This window comes from Lissotriton helveticus, chromosome 7 (genome assembly GCF_964261635.1).
Source record: "Lissotriton helveticus chromosome 7, aLisHel1.1, whole genome shotgun sequence".
Taxonomy (NCBI): Eukaryota; Metazoa; Chordata; class Amphibia; order Caudata; family Salamandridae; genus Lissotriton; species Lissotriton helveticus.
The window spans coordinates 402,520,564-402,538,790 of record NC_136068.1 but is presented as its reverse complement, the minus strand read 5'-3'; the positions used below and the strand labels follow the sequence as shown (position 1 = coordinate 402,538,790).

The 18,227-nt window shown below is 50.4% G+C and overlaps 1 protein-coding gene across 7 annotated transcripts in view; it reads left to right on the top strand.

The window, feature by feature from the left end:
- The window catches only part of LOC144768531 (uncharacterized), a 326,174-nt gene that overhangs the window by 228,462 nt on the left and 79,485 nt on the right, over positions 1-18,227 (top strand). For 4 of the 7 annotated variants that reach the window (XM_078652280.1, XM_078652282.1, XM_078652278.1 and 1 more), the window contains one exon: positions 4,133-4,167. The exons of the other annotated variants lie outside the window; for them this stretch is intronic. In XM_078652280.1, the coding sequence (XP_078508406.1) occupies positions 4,133-4,167 (35 nt within the window). The remainder of the gene's footprint in view (positions 1-4,132; positions 4,168-18,227) is intronic. 7 annotated transcript variants of the gene reach the window in all.

Genomic DNA, 18,227 nt, shown 5'->3' with positions numbered 1-18,227 from the left:
GGTATAAGAGATACCAATCGAACAGTGGTTAGGCCTAGGGCCTAGGGAATCGCTGGGAGCAGTCGGGACAAGCAGTGCTGAAGTCGGGAAAAGCCCGCGGGATTCGGGTGCAGTGCAGAAAGCGCACGCATGCACCAATGTTAACCAATGGTGCGTAAAAGTTGTAAAGTTAAAGTTTAAGGACACTTCCGCTGAACCTAGAGGAACAAAACTTAAGACACAGACCCTAGAGATGTGTACCAGTGTGGGAACACCGGCGGAGCAAAGTTACCTCACCCACAGGAAGCGGGTGCACAGGGTCGAAGTTGAGTCGGGTTTCGTCACGCAGGCTCTTGGTGCTTGAAGCTGAAAGGGCTGCAGGCGGGGTGAAAGAAGTGTCCGGTGGAGTCCAAGGGTGGACTCAAGTCGAAAAGTACCTGAAAGCAGAGGGGACAGAGTCTGGGTCACTCAGCAGTGACCAGGGTGGAACCAGGACGGAACCAGGCAATGTCAGGCGCAATCAGGTCGTCGTCGAGGAGCTTCTCTCCGCTGTCACGTGGGCTCTGGGGCATCTACGACGTCCAGGAGCAGGTCACGATCTGTCCCACGCAGGCTCTCGCCGTCGGCGCTGTCGGCTTCAAGATTGGAGCAAACACTTGGCAAAAGCAATCCACGCGGAACCGGGAGATTGCTTCTCACTCGAACCAGGAGGGTCAGAGTGGGGGCTCCTTTTCAGGGGAGCTGGTGCAAATCTGGAGCAACCAGAATCGCAGGTCGAATTTCAAGTTTCGTCGGCACAGGGGCCACAAGCCGGCTGGCAAGTGACCGGGCCAACGCGTTGAGCCAAAAGAAGCAGAAGGGCCCCACGCAGCACTCGCCGAGTGTGGAGGGCTGAACTTCGGTGCAAGTGTGGCTCAGGGTTGGGGCTTCTCAAACCCTGGTGTACAGCTTCGAGGGTCACTCGTGGGCTGCACGGTCAGCGTCTCGTGGTCTTTCCAAGATGGCGTGCCCCACGCTTCCGGTCGCCTCCACGGGTCTCAGCTCTGCAGGGACTGTGGATCGGGCTGTTAGAAGGCAGGCAAGCTTGATCTCGTCGATCTCTGTCGCTCGAGTTCCGGCGGGAACTGCGACAAAGCAGACGTCGATGGCTGGATAATGCCTGTTTGCACAGGGTGGTCACTCCTTGACCACAAGGGAGATTCTTCGGGCTTCTACGTCGAGTAGGATGTCGAAGGGTCCAGAGTTTCGTTTCTTATGTTTCATCAGGATAATCTGAAGTGCATTGGCACTGCTCCCACTCTTATTCGAATCTGGGGGGCTGGATTACCTGCTAGGTCCCCTCCTATGGGTGGGACCCAGGAAGGGGGTCGATACACCCCTTTCCTTTGATCCAGGCCGCCCTGGCACGAGGGCTGGAGTGCCCCAGAACCGGTTTGGCCGGATTATGCAAGGGGCAGCCTTGTGCTCCCCATGCAGTGTCTGGTTTCTTTCAAACCTCCCTGCTACAATCCACTATCTCCTGTCTGGGGGTTGTAACACCTCCCTGCGACAGGAAACCCTTTGTCCAGGCCCCATTTGGCTGAGTTTCGGTCAGCTTCAGGGGGTCAGACTCGTGTCTGTGGCAGAGGCATCCATTTTGTGGATCCAAGGTCCTTTTAGAAATTAACCGCATTTAAGTAAAGTAACATGTCTTACCCCTCTAGAGGGGTGGAATGCTATCCCCGTCGCCAGAACTGGCGAGGGGATAGTATTCCAAATCGTATGACACCTTACACGACATGTTTTGATAAAGCCAAACCAAAGTTGCTATATAACCGCGAGGATTATAATGCACTTAAGAGTATATGGTATGGCATTATCCTGAAACAGCTTAGGGATTTGTTCCCGACGGCTGCAGACAGGCTCAGCTCATGCTAGAGCTCCATCTCACATTAAACCACGCACTCTGCCTCCAGGATTGATGAGGCCTTCCATAGGAGTGGCTCACAGGTTAATATGTGTCCAGATATAGGTTTAGATATAGGTATACTATATCTAAGTAAGGGGTGATTACACCACCTTACCCCAGCTGAGTGATCAGCCAGTTGTGTCAATTTAAGAACCAGCCAGGGGTGGCAAAAGATATGCTGCAGCCCCTGGTAGGCCTTGGTGGCCCCTATGCCCTGGGCACCTATAGTGCATTATACAGGGGCTGACAAGGAGTCCATTTCCAATTGTGGTATGTGCCTATAGCACATGGAATCCATTTTACAGAGAGAGCAGATGGTCTGGGGCCCTGATTAGCAGGGAACCTGGCCAACTAAGTCAAAAACCAGCTAAACACAAGGCAAAAAATCTGGGGTAACCATAGTCAGGTAGCCACCTTCCTACACAGAGCTAGGAAGAAAAGACGTGTGTGCACTGTAGATACCCATCTCTGAAGTCACCCCCACTTCAAAGGCACAACTGGGTATATGTACTGGGTCTCTGATCCTACCAAGACAGTACACTACTGGACCCATCTGGAAGGACTGCTGTGCTTCTACAAAGACTGCCATTCCAGTGGACTACCGTTCAGGAAGAAATGCTTTTACGCTCTGATGTGCTGCCTGTTACCAGCTGCCCCGCAAACCCCTGCCCTGCTGAGGAAATGGACTGGACCCATCTAACTTGAAACCAGAATGACTCCAAGGGCTTGCTGGCTTGCCCCCTGTTGTGAAGTTTCAAGCCATCTAAGACTTCCTTCAACCCTGCAACAGCACCTGGACTCTGCCATCTGTGAGTCCTGCCTTGCCAATCGGTGCCAACAGAGTCCTGGGTACTGAAGTGACTTTTCTGTGGTAATCCAGCAAAATCCAAGCATTGACAACTTTGCGCCGTTCGGAACCCACACAGCTCCCTTTGACACAGATGCAGCTGCTGCTCAATTCCATTGCTTTAACACACTGCATGCCTTGAAGATGATGGACTGTGCAGTTAACGATTGTGCCTCGCTGAGGGGTTCATCAAAAAGGTTTCACTCACTGCATATATTGGAACCAATGCATCGCATACATCCACGAGAGTGACTATGCATTGCCTCCTCTGCTCCCCGCATCGGATCCTCGACGTTTATACTTCCTCCATACAAGGTACTTTTTAAGCAGGAGAAGTGTGAGTCTCTCAAACTGAGTCAGCCCAGGATTTAGCCCGGTCATGCACAACCAGATGTCCCTGTTTGGCATATTATGACTCTAAGCACTATAATTAGATTTAATCTTTAAACATTCATAACTTCAGTTCTACTGATCAGATGTTTTGTTGTTTTGGTCTTGCTTTACTTATAAAATTATCTATTTTTCTAACCCTTTGTGGAGTATTTTTATAGTGTTCTCATTGTGTTAAAGTGTGTGCTTGTGTGTGCTGCACAAATACTCTACACATTGCCTTTTACCTAAGCCTGACTGCTCTGTGCCAAGCTACTAGAGGGTAAGCACAGTTTATATTTTAGGGTGTATCTACCTTACCCTGACTAGAGTGGTGGTTCCTGCTTGGACAGGATACATACCTCTGCCAGCAGGAACCCCATTTCTAACAGTGGTCTATGACATAAGCATGTCTGTCCATATTTGGAATACAATGTCTGGTAACAGAGAAATGGTAAGAGCACCAGCTCCTACATAACCTGACTGATGAAACTAACCCACCATACTGCTACCATTGGATGTGCAGCAGCCTTTCCCACAGCTATCGTAGTTTTACATTTCCAATAGGAACAATCAAGCCTAAACTCGCATGCCACGTCTTACTTGAACCAGAACACTTGCAACCCAAGATCAACTTTGTACTATTTGGGCCTCTTCAGTCTGGTGCAGCTTGGTTCCAGTGAATTTAATTCAAGCATTCCAGCCATCATTTCTTTGTATTCTTCACTGACTCCCCAAGTGAAACGGGTATGCCTGGGCTTAGGTCCCATTCTCACTGTCCTGCTGGAACCAAGCGTTCCATCCATCAATTGTATTTAATCTGCATATATAGTTACAGCATCTTGCATGTTTTACACTCCCTTTTGCAGTGAAGGGTAGTGCTTGCTCTTGTTTTTGAAAACTCATCTGTGCACCAATGAGAGATGTGCTAAAAATGTTGTGTCCTTTGTGGATTTCTAGAATGTTTCAATTTTAATTTTATTTGACAGAAATCGGGAGAAACACGCTTTGAATGAACAGAGAGGTAACTTACAAGTACCCGCAGGTGCCATCTGCTTGGTTGTGGTAATTCACATTGGTTGTGGATGGGTTCTCACTATTTAAGATTCACATTGCTCGTTCAATTTTTAATTCATGCTACAATCTTCATTAATGAAAATCTGTTCTCCTTATGCACACTTCAGAAGTATATGGATTTCTTTTATTTGCATTCATGTTTAGATCTGTGCTGCTTGAGAACACATTCTTACTACTAACAATTTGTGCCTTGTATGTAATTATAGGGGTCCGAGTGAAGTCGGGCATCTTCATTTTTTGGTGTGCCTCCCGCTAAATCACTCTTGATGCCGGGTCCTTAACAGAAAGGCAAAGGAGCAGATTTGGTAACATTTCACTCAATGCAGCAATGAAAGATGCTGTGCTGTGAAACAGAAAGCAGAACTGCGCCATGCCTACTAAACTATGGCAAGGTTTTCTTCACTCCCTGTGCTGGTGAACTGCTCTGTATTGCAAGGGTGTATGTAATGTCAAGCATAGGTTTTGTTTCAGAAGTTTACCCTTTAGGACAAAATACTATGCCTAGACATAATTAAACACTTTTCCCACTTTGGTGCGTGTGCTGTAAAGAGTTATGTCTGCCTCGGATACATTTATTTCTGGCCCAAATGTCGGTCTACCTTTTAAGATTTTGCCTACACACAGAACTTGCGTTCTACTGCATTTCAAGTTTGTTTATTATGATATCGGAACTCATTACGAGGTCCACATAAAAGAGCAAAAATATGCGTACAGAAGAAACATTAAACGTAAAATGACCAGCAAGTGCATTGCATCCAAATACATTAGGAGTAAAATAACAAGCAAGTACAAATACAGAACAGTCTGAGGAAAAAAAGATTACCAACTTAATACAGATCCAAAAAGCATTAAAAAAAATGTATGCAGTTTAAAACAAAACATTTCATTTGGAGGGTTAATCATAGCCGCACTGAAAGCAGTGGCAGACAAAATGTTCAGTTGAAGGCAGATTGGTTTTAACCATCTTCGCCTGAGCGACATCAGGGCTGGACAAACGAAAATGACATGGGACAAATCTTGCTCATACATCTGACAGAAATCGCAAATCGCTGAATGGCCATACCATCTGGAATAAAGAGATTTCAACGGGAGCAAATCTTGTCTTACCAAAAACAATAGGCGTCTAACGCCATGAGGAATGTTCCATTGAGTATATGGTTGAGCTTTACTCAATAGGCAGGAATCAATGACAGGAGTACAGCCTTTTTTCAACATCCGAAAATCTCTGTCCAGCCTGAACCCTAGTTCCCACGTGGAGGACTTCAAAAGGGTTTTTAACTGATAAGAAGATATGGAAAATAAAACTTCTTCATCTAGTTGTAATTGACCCACTGCGTATCTAAAAATTTTTACAATCAATGAATAGTCATTAAAGTTTCCCAACAACTCATTTTTTATAAGATGTCTTAAAGTATTGGGCTCACTCCTTGCAAAGCTAACAACCCAGCGTACGATTCCTGCAAGACCTTGGACCCAGCTACTGCGTAGGCCGAGTTCCTGTCTTAGGGCAGCAGTTGAGTTAGCTGTGCAAACGGCTAATAGACTACGTAAAATTTTTCCTTCTGAGGAATTTAAAAAGCTCCAATTTTTTAGATCAATTATCTCTATTCCATATAGTAGGGAGGCTGGAACTTTTGCTCTATATACATCCAGGAGTATAGAGAAATGCCTTCTACCTGTGGCTTTATACAAGGATACCAAACTCTTTCCCTGAGAGATGGCTTTCCGGGAATTGTTGGACATATGAGCTTTCTCACTTAAATTACTCATGACAATTTTACCAAGGAAAGCCTAAGATGTCACGATTTCCAATTTATGTCCCCCTACTGCCCATGGAAAGTTAGAAAATTTAGGTTTCTTCCTCCCGGACATACACATCACTTTGCTTTTTGCAATATTTATCAACAAATAGTGTTTTCCAGCATATTCATATAGAGACTGCAGGCGATTATTCAGACCCTTGGGAGTAAGATCGAGAATCAAAATATCATCAGCATACATAAGGCATACAATCGGAACGCCCCCCAAGGTCGGGGCTATACCTAAACCTGCTGAGAGAGCCAGAGGTAAATCAACTGTATAGAGCGAAAAAAGTAGAGGAGCCAGTAGGCAACCCTGCTTTAACCCGTTGGATGTGGGTATTATTCTAGATAAACCTCTTTCACCGCCAAGCAGCACTCTACACCAGGTGTCTGAATAAAGGGCATGGATTAATTTAATAAGAAAGGGGGGCATCCCCAGATCAAATAGCTTTCTCCACAGCAATGTTCTATCCACTTTATCAAATGCTGTGTAGAAGTCGATAAATGCACCATAGACATGCCCTCCACGAATTTTCACATATTTTTCAGTAATAACTTGAAGTGCAGTCAAGTTATCTAACGTTCCATGCTTTTGCCTGAAACCAGTTTGTTCAAAAGGTAGAATTTTGAACTCAGTTACCCAATCGTTGATTAAAGTGAGAATACATTTTGCAAAAACCTTGCCGATGGGGTCAAGCAAAGCAATTTGACGATAATTTTGCGGAAGGTCTCTCGCCCCTTTTTTATATAAAGGAACAAGGATACTCCCTTTCCAGGAAGGGGGGACTGTTCCGCTAGCAAAGCAAGATCTAAACAGAGGGAAGAGAATTTTGCTCCAAAGCTCACTCTGCTGTTTTAACACAGAGATGGGAATCTCGTCGGGACCCATCGCACCGGAGGAGCGCATACTCTTAATAGCTAATTCAATTTCCTTTTCAGATGGGGAATCATACACACAAGAGTCAACGTAAGTTACATCAACATTTAGTTGTAGATTATTCTTACTATACAAATTCTCAATATACTGAACCCAAATCTGCTCCTCGATGGCAATTGGCGTAGGACTAGCTCTAGTACCGCAGCCTTTACCAATTAATGACCAGAAAGTCTTGGCTTGTCCGTTATATGAGGCTTCCCTAAGTTGAATCCATACGGAGTCCTCCTTATTTCTTTTTAAACGGGCCTTTAGCCTAGCTCTCCTTCTTTTTAGAAGAGCTAACTTCTGGTGGGCTTCCTGACTGAAAGATAAATATTGCCCCCTTATTACTTTATTTATTTCTATGTTTAATAACCGAAGCGGTTGGGGGACTACTAAAGGTTTTTTAACAAAGGGGGTCTTTTTTGCTATTGAAATCACAGATTCTAAAAAATCTGCGAATCCTAACAGTTCCCTCCCATCCCAGCGAAATAAATTCTCCACAGTAGAGGATAAAAGAGACTGCAAGCACTCAAAAGAACGGTGATTCCAAAAACATTTCCCCGAGCTGGCGCCAAAATTCACCATATCCGTGTCAATGTTCCAGGAATCCGCCATAGGAGGACAGAGAGAAACTGTAAGCATCAGTGCATTATGGTCACTAAGATTAGTATCTATAACCGAAAGATCTTTCAAAAAAGAAAAAAAGGAACAATCAGCAATTACATAATCAATAATAGAATTTCCATTTTTTGAATTATGAGTAAAAGCAGCCGGGATATCAGAAGGAAGTCTCCCGTTTACTATTAGACAGTCCACTTTATACAGACCTTCCAGAACTAATTTACCTCTTTTATTGGATTTAATATTAGATGGAAACAGAGCCTGAGGTATAATAAGAGATTCTTCCCTATGTTTATTTCTAAACAGATCAAGCCCACAATTAGATATATTGCAGTTCAGGTCCCCGAATACTAATATATAAGAGGGGGGGGGGAAATATCCATAATTTCAGTTATGTAGGAGAAGAGAATTTTTAAACCATCATTAAAACTGCTGTTTGGGGGAATATAAGTATTTATCAAAACAAGTAATCTATTGGGGCAATCCTTGAATAAATTTTTAAAAATTGTCGCCTGAAACAATTTATCCGCTTCTAGGGAACGTAGGAAGCATCGTTTTTCCTTACGATCTTTAAAACCCGCAGTATTCCATGATATAAGCTTCAAATCTCTGTTAAAAATTTGAATGAGGTTTAAGGCAGGAAGAAGATTTACTAGAGAGAACTCCCGGTAACCAACTCCATTTTGAATTATCATCCCTCAAAGTTTGCTTAAGGGGGGGGGGATTTTTATAAAGAACTTGCCTTTCATTTTTAGAAACACATATTTTTAAGTTCTCAGATCTAACTGAAGACCATTTTGAAGGGTTCGAATTAATATTAGAGGTAAAAGACAAATCAGGGGGTAAACTTTCACTTCGTTTTTCTACGAAATATGGAGAAACATCAATCCCTCTAATTTGCAGTTCCTCAGCCCACTGTAAAATATGATTTAACACCACTTTAGACTGAAATTTCACTCTTGCTGTTTTCCCTACTGTGGCGTTAAGAAGTAGTACCACATCCAAGTCTGAAGTTTGGATTAATTTTAAGCTTTCGATCTCTTGGAAACAAATGAGCAAAGCTGATCTATTTTTAGAATTAGATCAGTATCAAATAAAGGAGAAAAATCTAAAAAAAGAGTATCTACGTTTATTTTTTCCCTGGTTGGCACCAAGGACATAGGTACAAGTGAGGATGAGTCTTGAAAAGGTCTAGCCAAAGGATTAAGAGAGGGAGGGAGAGGGTTAGCAGGGGATGATAAAACAATAGGGATAGAAAGGCTAGAGGAACTTGTGGGACCAGAGCCTAAGGACACTAAGTTTGCTTTAGGAGAAACAATTATATCTTCTTGTGGATCAAAAGACTGCTCAGTCTGGGCGGAATTTTCTAATATGGGTTCCAAATTTTGTTCAAACAGAAGTTTCCTCTGTCTTTTCTTTGAAAATGTTCGGATGGGTTTTCTCTTTTTTATTCTATTCTTTTTTTGTTTTGACGAAACTATCTTTTCAACATTACCTGGAGAAGCAATAAGTGCCTCATCCTCTTTTTTTACCTGAAGCGAGAATATAGGGAAAAAAGAGGGAGTTTCCAGATTTTGAGTGTCAGGGGAAACAGGTAGCTCATCTATCTCATCGTTGTGAGTAACTATGCAATTAGCTCCAGCTGAAACCACCTTGTCAACCTTAGGATCCACTGATATGACTACTGGTTTATTTATTTTCTGATCTTCAGGGTATGACAGCGTTTGAACTGGGTCTAATATTACTTTTTCATTCGCGAATCTCTTATTAGGAATCTCTGGAAAATTAGCAGGCATAGGGAGGCATTCAAGGGCTGACCCACTCTTATTATGTAAGAGTACTCTTAGGATTTGAGTTACAGTATCAAAAATACAATCTGAACCTCCAACAAATTTTTCCAGTAAACTCAGAATAGAAGATAATAAAGATTCCAAAGAAGATAAGGAGTTGGAGATTAGCTTATCATTTGTGCTTGGAGGACTCGCAGGCAAGTTGTTCAGATTGGGGCCAGAACAGGAAGTAAAATTTAACTGAGCTAGAGAAAAATCTAATTCATTTGAAGGGGTACTACTAAGAGGACAGGGACTCAAACTAGGAATAGCTTCGGTAGTGTTAGAGTTAACCCTGACCTTATCCTGGGGAAGTCTCAACAAACCCTTATGAGCTGTTAAGTCAATATCTGGTAATGTAAAATCACCCTCCGGAATAGCAAAATTAGTAGGCAAAACAGAAGGTACAATAGGATTCTCTATGAGCTCAGGAACATTATCCATTAAGGTTTCCGTGAGAGGATGGGTCTCTAGGAACCTATCCTTATCTTTCTCCCATAAATTAAAAAGTTGACATTGGCCTTTCAATTGCATTGCGGAAGTAATTTTATTACGTAAAGGGTTCGATTTAGTTTTAGATCCAGATCTCCCCACTAAAACGCGACCAGAACGAAGTTTTTTTGCCGTCATGTGTAAGCTAGGGAAGCTACTATAAAGTTTACAAAGAGCAGTAACACAATAAATACCTATCAAGACACATATACCATATAAGACCCGGAAACAAGAAAAAATGAACAATGTTAATTATACAAAAAACAAAGGGACGGGGCCCAGCCCAGCCCAGCCTACTTCGGCCACTGACGGCCACAGACGGTCCCGCCCTTCTCCCGGGCGCTTCCCGCGCGCTCCCGCGCAGCAGAAGTCTGTGCGAGATTTATAGCAGTCTAAAAGAAGGGGGCGTGGCTGCCAGGGAGAGCGGCCCAGGTGACTCGGGCGGGTCCGCAGCAGGGACTCCTGGAACTTGGAGTCCTGCAGACAACACGCTCGCAGCCCTGCAGCACTTAGCGCCAGCCCAGTCCACAACAAAGTTCCCCTCCTCTGCGCTCTTCGACCAGCAAGCGCCACGAAGCGGGACCCGCGGAGCAGGTCCTGCGAGAAGTAGCGCTTCACGGAGGTAGGCACTCAGGAGACATGAGGCGCTAGGGAGCCTCACAGGTAGCAAACAGGATTCCGGCAGGCGGGAACAGTTAGTAAAAAGACAATCCCACGCAGGCGGCAAGACCAGTTTATACTCCTTACACAGGGGGCGTGGCTGCCAGGGAGAGCGGCCCAGGTGACTCGGGCGGGTCCGCAGCAAGGACTCCTGGAACTTGGAGTCCTGCAGACAACACGCTCGCAGCCCTGCAGCACTTAGCGCCAGCCCAGTCCACAACAAAGTTCCCCTCCTCTGCGCTCTTCGACCAGCAAGCGCCACGAAGCGGGACCCGCGGAGCGGGTCCTGCGAGAAATAGCGCTTCACGGAGGTAGGCACTCAGGAGACACGAGGCGCTAGGGAGCCTCACAGGTAGCAAACAGGATTCCAGCAGGCGGGAACAGTTAGTAAAAGGACCTACTGCATTTAATATAAATCTTAAAAGGTGATTACATCCTGCCCTTACTTTTTATCAGATCATGTGCTTGCCACTTATACTCTGTTTCTATTGGTTGTAGCATGCCATTTCATGTTCTTCATGGGTGCCCCTCAGCCCTAGTACTAATTTATATCTGCTTTTGTTGAACATATTTCTTAATTGTGAGCAAGCATGTCAGCACACCTGGTTGTCTCCTCCTCCAACCTATTCCCCAGGCACATCACCTTCACCTCCTGTGCTGCTTGTGCCACAGAATCTTATTTTTGATAGCAGCCGCATTTTCCTCGGCACTCACCGTGCAGCCCATCCTGTGCCTCGGATCCCACCGTTTCCCGTCGGAGAGGGATCTGAGCCCGGGGCCTGCAGCAAAGAGACACGCTGAGTCCTGCATCAGTCCTGCCAAGTATTGCGCATCAGGTGTGACACGAACACATTTCAGTGTGGTGTTCCGCATCACCGCACTGAAATGCATGGTCACGCATTTAATGTCACTCTGAAACTGGGTGCTAGCGCATGCGGCCAGCGCCTCCTGTGACCTGTGCGCGACTGCGCCGGGTCTGTGCTGCTCGGCAGACTTGCCAGCACTAGCTGCAGTGGCTCAGTAACAGTTAAAGATCTTGTCCCAGCTGTCTGGCTGAGAGTGCACTGTGGTACAATGTTACAAATCTGCCCGCAGCGCCTGGCTGCATCATTTCCCACCCGCAGCATGGTTGACACTGACTGTCGAATTACCGAGACCCGGGGCTGGGCCTGCAATCAGCAGTGGTTGCCACTGTCTTGTAGCACCATGGGGGGGAATATCCGGATGTGAGGTCCTCTGCTGCTCCGTCACATCCTGGAACAGAGGAGGAAGGAAGTGAGGTTGTTGGTCAGAAGCGGCGGGGGACTTGAATCTGAGAGTCGCGTCCGCCGTGAGTACTCCTGTTGCACATTAATTAACGTGTTGGACCTGGCCAGCAGCGGGAGCCTGGCCAGCATCGAGTGAGTGACACTCTCAGCAGCTCTGATGGCCGCCGTGGCACATCATGAACTCAGTGCTGCAGTTGTACGGCCGCCGGACCGGGGACGCACTCGCAGATAGAGACACCAGTGCAGTCAGTGAAAAGGAAGTACTTTGGCCCCACGCCGACGCCAGGCAGCCTGCGACCACTACTTAATTTTAAGTGTAAAATGTTAACTTCAGTCAAACCGCGCCTGCGCCACGGAGCGCACCACCACTGCAGATTTGCATCAATAACTAGTTAAAATCTGAAGGCAGGACTCTTCTGTCTCCTCATTATTGAGGTATCTGCAAGTTCTGATTGATCATGATTTCAAATTCACAAATCTGCACTGTCTGCAGGCCGCAGCAGGGCTGCTCTGTCTCGGTCGCGTGACCCTCGCTTTTTCTCACAGTTGAGAAGGGAGGCTTGCCAGAATATATTGAACAAACTCCTTAAATTCAGGGTAAATGCCAAGGTGGGCCTTGCTGCATCGGTCACGTGTCGAAATTTCTGCATAGACGTAAGGACAGACATTGGAAATCTTTAAGCTTGCCTGGTGCTGCATCCACGCTCTGAGTCAGTCAGCTGTCCTGACTAGTACTATTATCATAATTTATTAACCGGCTGAGGCAGCGGAGATCCGGGCTGGGGCCTCTCTCACATGATCCGGTTTCAGTTTGGTTACATTAGGGTCCCACATGGAGAGAGACCCCCTGGACAGACTCCTTAGTGCCCTTCTGTTGGACCCGGCCTCATGGCGTGGTCCTACCTCTCCCGCGCGGCGGGCCCCAGACGACATCAGCCCTCCACCCAGCCTCGGGCAGCCCCTCCAGCCCGACCCTGCACGACCAACATTGCCGGTCCGGTTACCATCCCGGATCAACACTACCGGCCTAGCTCCATCCTAGGCCCATCAAGCCCGAACACGAGGCCTTCCCCGACGCCATCTTGGAACCTCCACGTCAGGGGCACGTGGCCTCTGCCCTAGCCCCGGCCCCAGCGAAGCCCCGACATCGAGGCGCCAGGATCCACCCAGGTGGTCGAGTGGCCACTCGACGGATCCCGGAGGAAAGGGGAGTTTCGATGGTCCCCAGCCGTCCCCGGACGCCTGGTATCGATCGCCCCCCGGCCTCCCTGGGCGCTGGCTCCACCCCCCTGCTGGGTGTCTGGACACCATCATCCCGGCCCCTCCGGCCCCCCAGACGCGAGGGTCCGGACATCAAAGGACTCCAGCCCTATATCTGGGCCAGCCCCGGAGCAGGACCCCAGTTGTATCCTGGACTGGAAGCCCTACTGACGCTGTCACGGCCGACACCAGACGAACTCATCCTTCCTGTAACCCGAAGCCATCTTGAGAGCCTGCTGGTGCTGCCGCGGCCTACCTCGCTGAGACCATCTTGAGAGCCTGCTGGCGCTGCCGCGGCCTACCTCGCTGAGACCATCTTGAGAGCCTGCTGGCGCTGCCGCGGCCTACCTCGCTGAAACCATCTTGAGAGCCTGCTGGCGCTGCCGCGGCCTACCTCGCTGAAACCATCTGGAGAGCCTGCTGGCGCTGCCGCGGCCCGAACCTCTCGGAACCCCCCAGCTCGAGGATTGAGAGCTGTGCGTAGGGTATCCCTTCTTCCACCCAGGTTGAGACTGTCCCGCTACCTTACCCCCCTTTACGAGACTTTACGGATCCCTCGATCTGCCTGTATATACTGCCAAGAACCAGCAACCTTTATTATCTATAAAAGCTTAAGAATTTGACCTCCTGTGTGGTGTCCGTGTGTAGTGTTGTGATTACTCTGCTGTACGATCCTAGGAGAGGACCCTCACCCAGGAGGCCTCTCGGTAACGCTCGGCTACTTCTCGAAGGAGAGGTGGACCTAGGGGTGGTCGGCCAGACATCTTCTGCCTCCCCCGGGGTCGCCTTTCTAACATTGGTGGCAAGCGCCGGGATCCGAGCCCACGCAGATCGTACAGAGAGTGATTCACTCACTACCAAGAAAAACCCACTACGACCATGAGCACAGAATTCCAGAAAGAGAAAATGGAAGACTACAGTCACAAGGAGCTAAAGCAATTCTGCAAAGACCTAGGCGCTACCACTGGCTTAAGCACCAAAGAAGACTTTAAATCGGCCCTGCAGGCCTGGGTGGACGCCGGCGACGCGCCACCCCCGATTGAGGACAACCCGGGCCCGAACGGAGACCCGGAGGCTGAGACGAACCCAGCGGGAGGGAGACCCGCAGACCCAGACACGGGCCTCTCCCACGAAGACGCCCGAGAACGAGAGAGGAACCGGCTCCACGAGTTGGAGCTCGCTCGACTCAGACAAGAAGGAGAGATCCAGCTGGCAGAAAGGAAGTTAGCCATCGAGCAGCTACGGCTAGTAGGAGACCTAGAAGAAAGGCGGAGACAAAGACCTCGAGGAGAAAAAACTCATGCACGAGCGCGGCCTAAAAGAACTGGAAATTAAGGCCAAGACAAACGAGACCGGCACCTTCGGAGGCAAGACCTCACCTCCCCCGGTGGACACGAAGGTGCACATACCCAAGGATGTCGTCAAAGAGTACTATAAGAACGACGACATCCAACAGTGGTTCAAAGCCTATGAGGTCGCCATGACCGCCCATCGAGTACCCCTCAAGGACTGGGGCGCCAGCCTGTGGGGGAAGTTTATCAACGAAGGGAGAGACGCCCTGCTAGAGCTCCCTGATACCGAGATGACCTCGTACGAGCACATGAAGACCGCCCTCCTCACTCGCTACGGACTCACCCCCGAGATGTACCGGCAGCGATTCCGAGACTGCAAAAAAATCCCCGGTACCACGTGGGTGGAGTACGTAAACTTTTACAGCAGAGCCTTCGAGGGGTGGATCAGAGGCTGCCAGGCCACCACCTACCAGCAATTGGTCGACCTCATTCTATGGGAACATCTGGCCAATAACTGCTTCATTGAACTCCGGCAGCACCTCCTTGACAGCAAACTGACTGAGCCACGAAAGCTCGCTGTCGAGGCGGATAGATGGGTGAGCACCCGAGTTCCCCGGAGCCCGATGGGAGACTACGGCCGGGGATCCCCGGGGAACCACCGACCACGAGGCGGCGGAGGAGGCCAGAGCCGGGACACCCCCCAGGGGTCCTCCCCTACCTCCACGTCGCCATCCCTGGGCCGAAGAGGGGGCCCCCCAACCAGACCCGGGCCCCGCCCGAATGTTACGTGCCACAGATGCCAGCGACAGGGCCATTACGCGAATGACCCTCTCTACCCAATGAACCAGCGACCCGGCACAACCGGTCCCCCAAACCGCCAGATCGCGGCCGCCCCCCTGGGTGAAGAAAGAAGCGAGGAAGAGGACGACAACCACGAGCAGGCCGAATGGGAGCCCGCCGCTATGACCTTAGCATGCCTGGGTACTCACGACCTGATCCCCCGAGACCCGATCCCAGGCAACACCCAGAAATACCGCCAGTGGGTCACCATCAATGGACGCCGGGCCGAAGCCCTCCCGAACACTGGAGCCAGCGTGACGGCGGTCCGCTGCCATCTAGTGAACCCAGAACAGATCCTTCCTAACGTCCTGTGCCCAGTCCGGTCGGCGGACAACTCGGAGACTTTGTGCCAGATGGCCCGCATCCCCTTCGAGTGGGGAGGAGTGTCAGGCATGCTGAAAGTGACTGTCCGAGACGATGCCCCCGTGGACTGCCTCCTTGGGAACGACCTGGAAAGTTCCCCCTGGGCCGGCGTCGAACGGAGAGAGCACCTGGGGATGCTAGGCCTTCCCGAGTGGGTCTGTGCGACCACCCGCTCCATGTCCGCCCGAGCCTCCACCCCCACGGAGGAAGCCCCGACCGAGGAGCCGGAGTGGCCCGCACCTCCGCCGCCCCCGAGGACGCCGACCCCGAACCCGGCCCCCAGGGGCCCGGCCAAGAAGATCTCACCGAGCTCGGCCACCTTCCAGAACTAGCTCAATGGCGCCAAGAAGGTGGCCCCACCCGCGAACAATTCCGGCAGGAACAGAAAACCTGCCCCTCCCTCGAGGGAATCCGACAGCAAGCCGCTACTCAAGCCGCTGGAGACCCCGCGGGGTCCCACTGGGTCTATTGGGACAACGACCTTCTCTACAGTGAGCAAAATATTGCCGAACTAGGGGCCAGCCGGGTACTGGTCGTGCCCCTCCGATTCAGAGACTTCCTCCTGAACTTAGCACATGATGTGCCCCTCGCCGGGCACCTGGGGCAGGACAAAACTTACAGCCGCCTGGTGACCCATTTCTATTGACCGAAAATGCGCAACGATGTGCATAACCACTGCAGAACCTGCCTGACCTGTCAAGCCAGCGGGAAGAGCGGGGGGGAAAGTCAAAGCCCCGCTCCAGCCGTTTCCCGTGGTGACTACCCCCTTCGAGCGAGTGGGAATAGACATCGTAGGGCCCCTGGACCCTCGCACCTCGCAGGGACACCGCTTCATCCTCATCCTGGTGGACCATGCCACCCGCTATCCCGAGGCCATCCCCCTCCGAACCATCACGGCCCCCGTGGTGGGCCGAGCCCTCATGAGCATCTTCTCCCGAGTCGGCTTCCCCCGAGAAGTCGTGAGTGATCGGGGCTCCAACTTTATATCGAAGCATATGCGGTCCCTATGGCAACAGTGCGGGGTCACCTATAAGTTCACCACCCCGTATCACCCCCAAGGAAATGGACTAGTGGAACGGTTTAACAGAACACTGAAGGGGATGATCAAGGGCCTAGAGGAGCCGCTCCGACGCAAATGGGATGTCCTGCTGCCCTGCCTCCTATTCGCCTACCGAGAGGTACCCAAGAAGTCCCTAGGGTTCAGCCCTTTTGAACTATTGTACGGGCACCCGGTCAGAGGCCCCCTCAGCCTGGTCCAGGAGGGCTGGGAGACAGCTGTTCGAGATGCCCCGCCGGATGTCTACCGATACCTCCTGACGCTTCGCAACCAGACTCGGAAGTTCAGGGAACTTGCCGAGGCCAACCTAGAGGCCAGCCAGGAGGAAATGAAGCGCTGGTATGACCAGAACGCCTCGTCCATCGAGTTCGAGCCAGGCCAGCAGGTCTGGGTCATGTCCCCGGTTGAACCTTGTGCCCTCCAGGACAAATGGACGGGGCCCTTCAAAGTGGTGGAGCGCAAGAGCCCCGTCACCTATCTGGTGGACATGGAGTCCCCCAGGAACCCCCTCCGGGTTCTACACGCTAACCGGCTCAAGCCGCACTTTGCCCGCACTGAACTAAGTCTGCTGCTAGCGACCGATGACGGAGCTGAAGGCGACTCCGAACCGCTACCAGATCTCATGAGCACCTCCGAGAAAGACTGCTCCATCGAAGGGGTCAGGCTCTCCTCTACCCTGACCCCAGAGCAGCAACAAGACTGCCGGAAGCTGCTGGGACAATTTGCGGATCTGTTTTCCCTCACTCCGGGGGTCACCCGGTGGTGTGTCCACGATGTGGACACCGGAGACAGCCCGCCGGTAAGACACCGAGCTTTCCGAGTGCCCGACCGGGTTCGGGCCTGCATCCAATCAGAAGTGGCCAAGATGTTAGCTCTGGGGGTAGTCGAACCCTCCGACAGTCCATGGGCCAGTCCCGTTGTCCTGGTCCCTAAAGCCGCCACCCCCGGAACAGCTCTGGAACTCCGGTTCTGTGTTGACTACCGGGGACTGAATGCAGTCACCAGGACCGACGCCCATCCCATCCCCAGGGCGGAGGAACTGATCGATCGCCTGGGGGCCGCCAAATACCTCAGCACCTTCGATCTCACGGCTGGGTACTGGCAGATCGGCCTTACCCCTGGTGCACAAGAGCGATCGGCCTTCTCGACCCCTGATGGCCACTATCACTTCAAAGTGATGCCCTTCGGCATGAAAAACGCCCCGGCCACCTTCCAGAGACTAGTGACCCAGGTGCTGGCCGGACAAGAGGAATACAGCGCCGCCTATCTAGATGACATTGCTGTGTACAGCCTTCACTGGGATGAGCACCTGACCCACCTCTGGGAGGTCCTGACGGCCCTCCGACGGGCCGGACTCACCATCAAAGCCAGCAAGTGCCAGATAGGCCAAGGGTCCGTGACCTATCTGGGCCACCAAGTGGGGAGCGGCCAAGTGGCTCCCCTCCAACCAAAGATAGACGTCATCCGGGCCTGGGACCCCCTGGTCACCCAGACCGCCGTCCGAGCCTTCCTGGGGCTCACTGGATATTATCGGCGATTTATAAAGGACTACGGGAGCATTGTGGGGCCCCTCACAGAACTGACCTCAAAGAAACTACCACAGA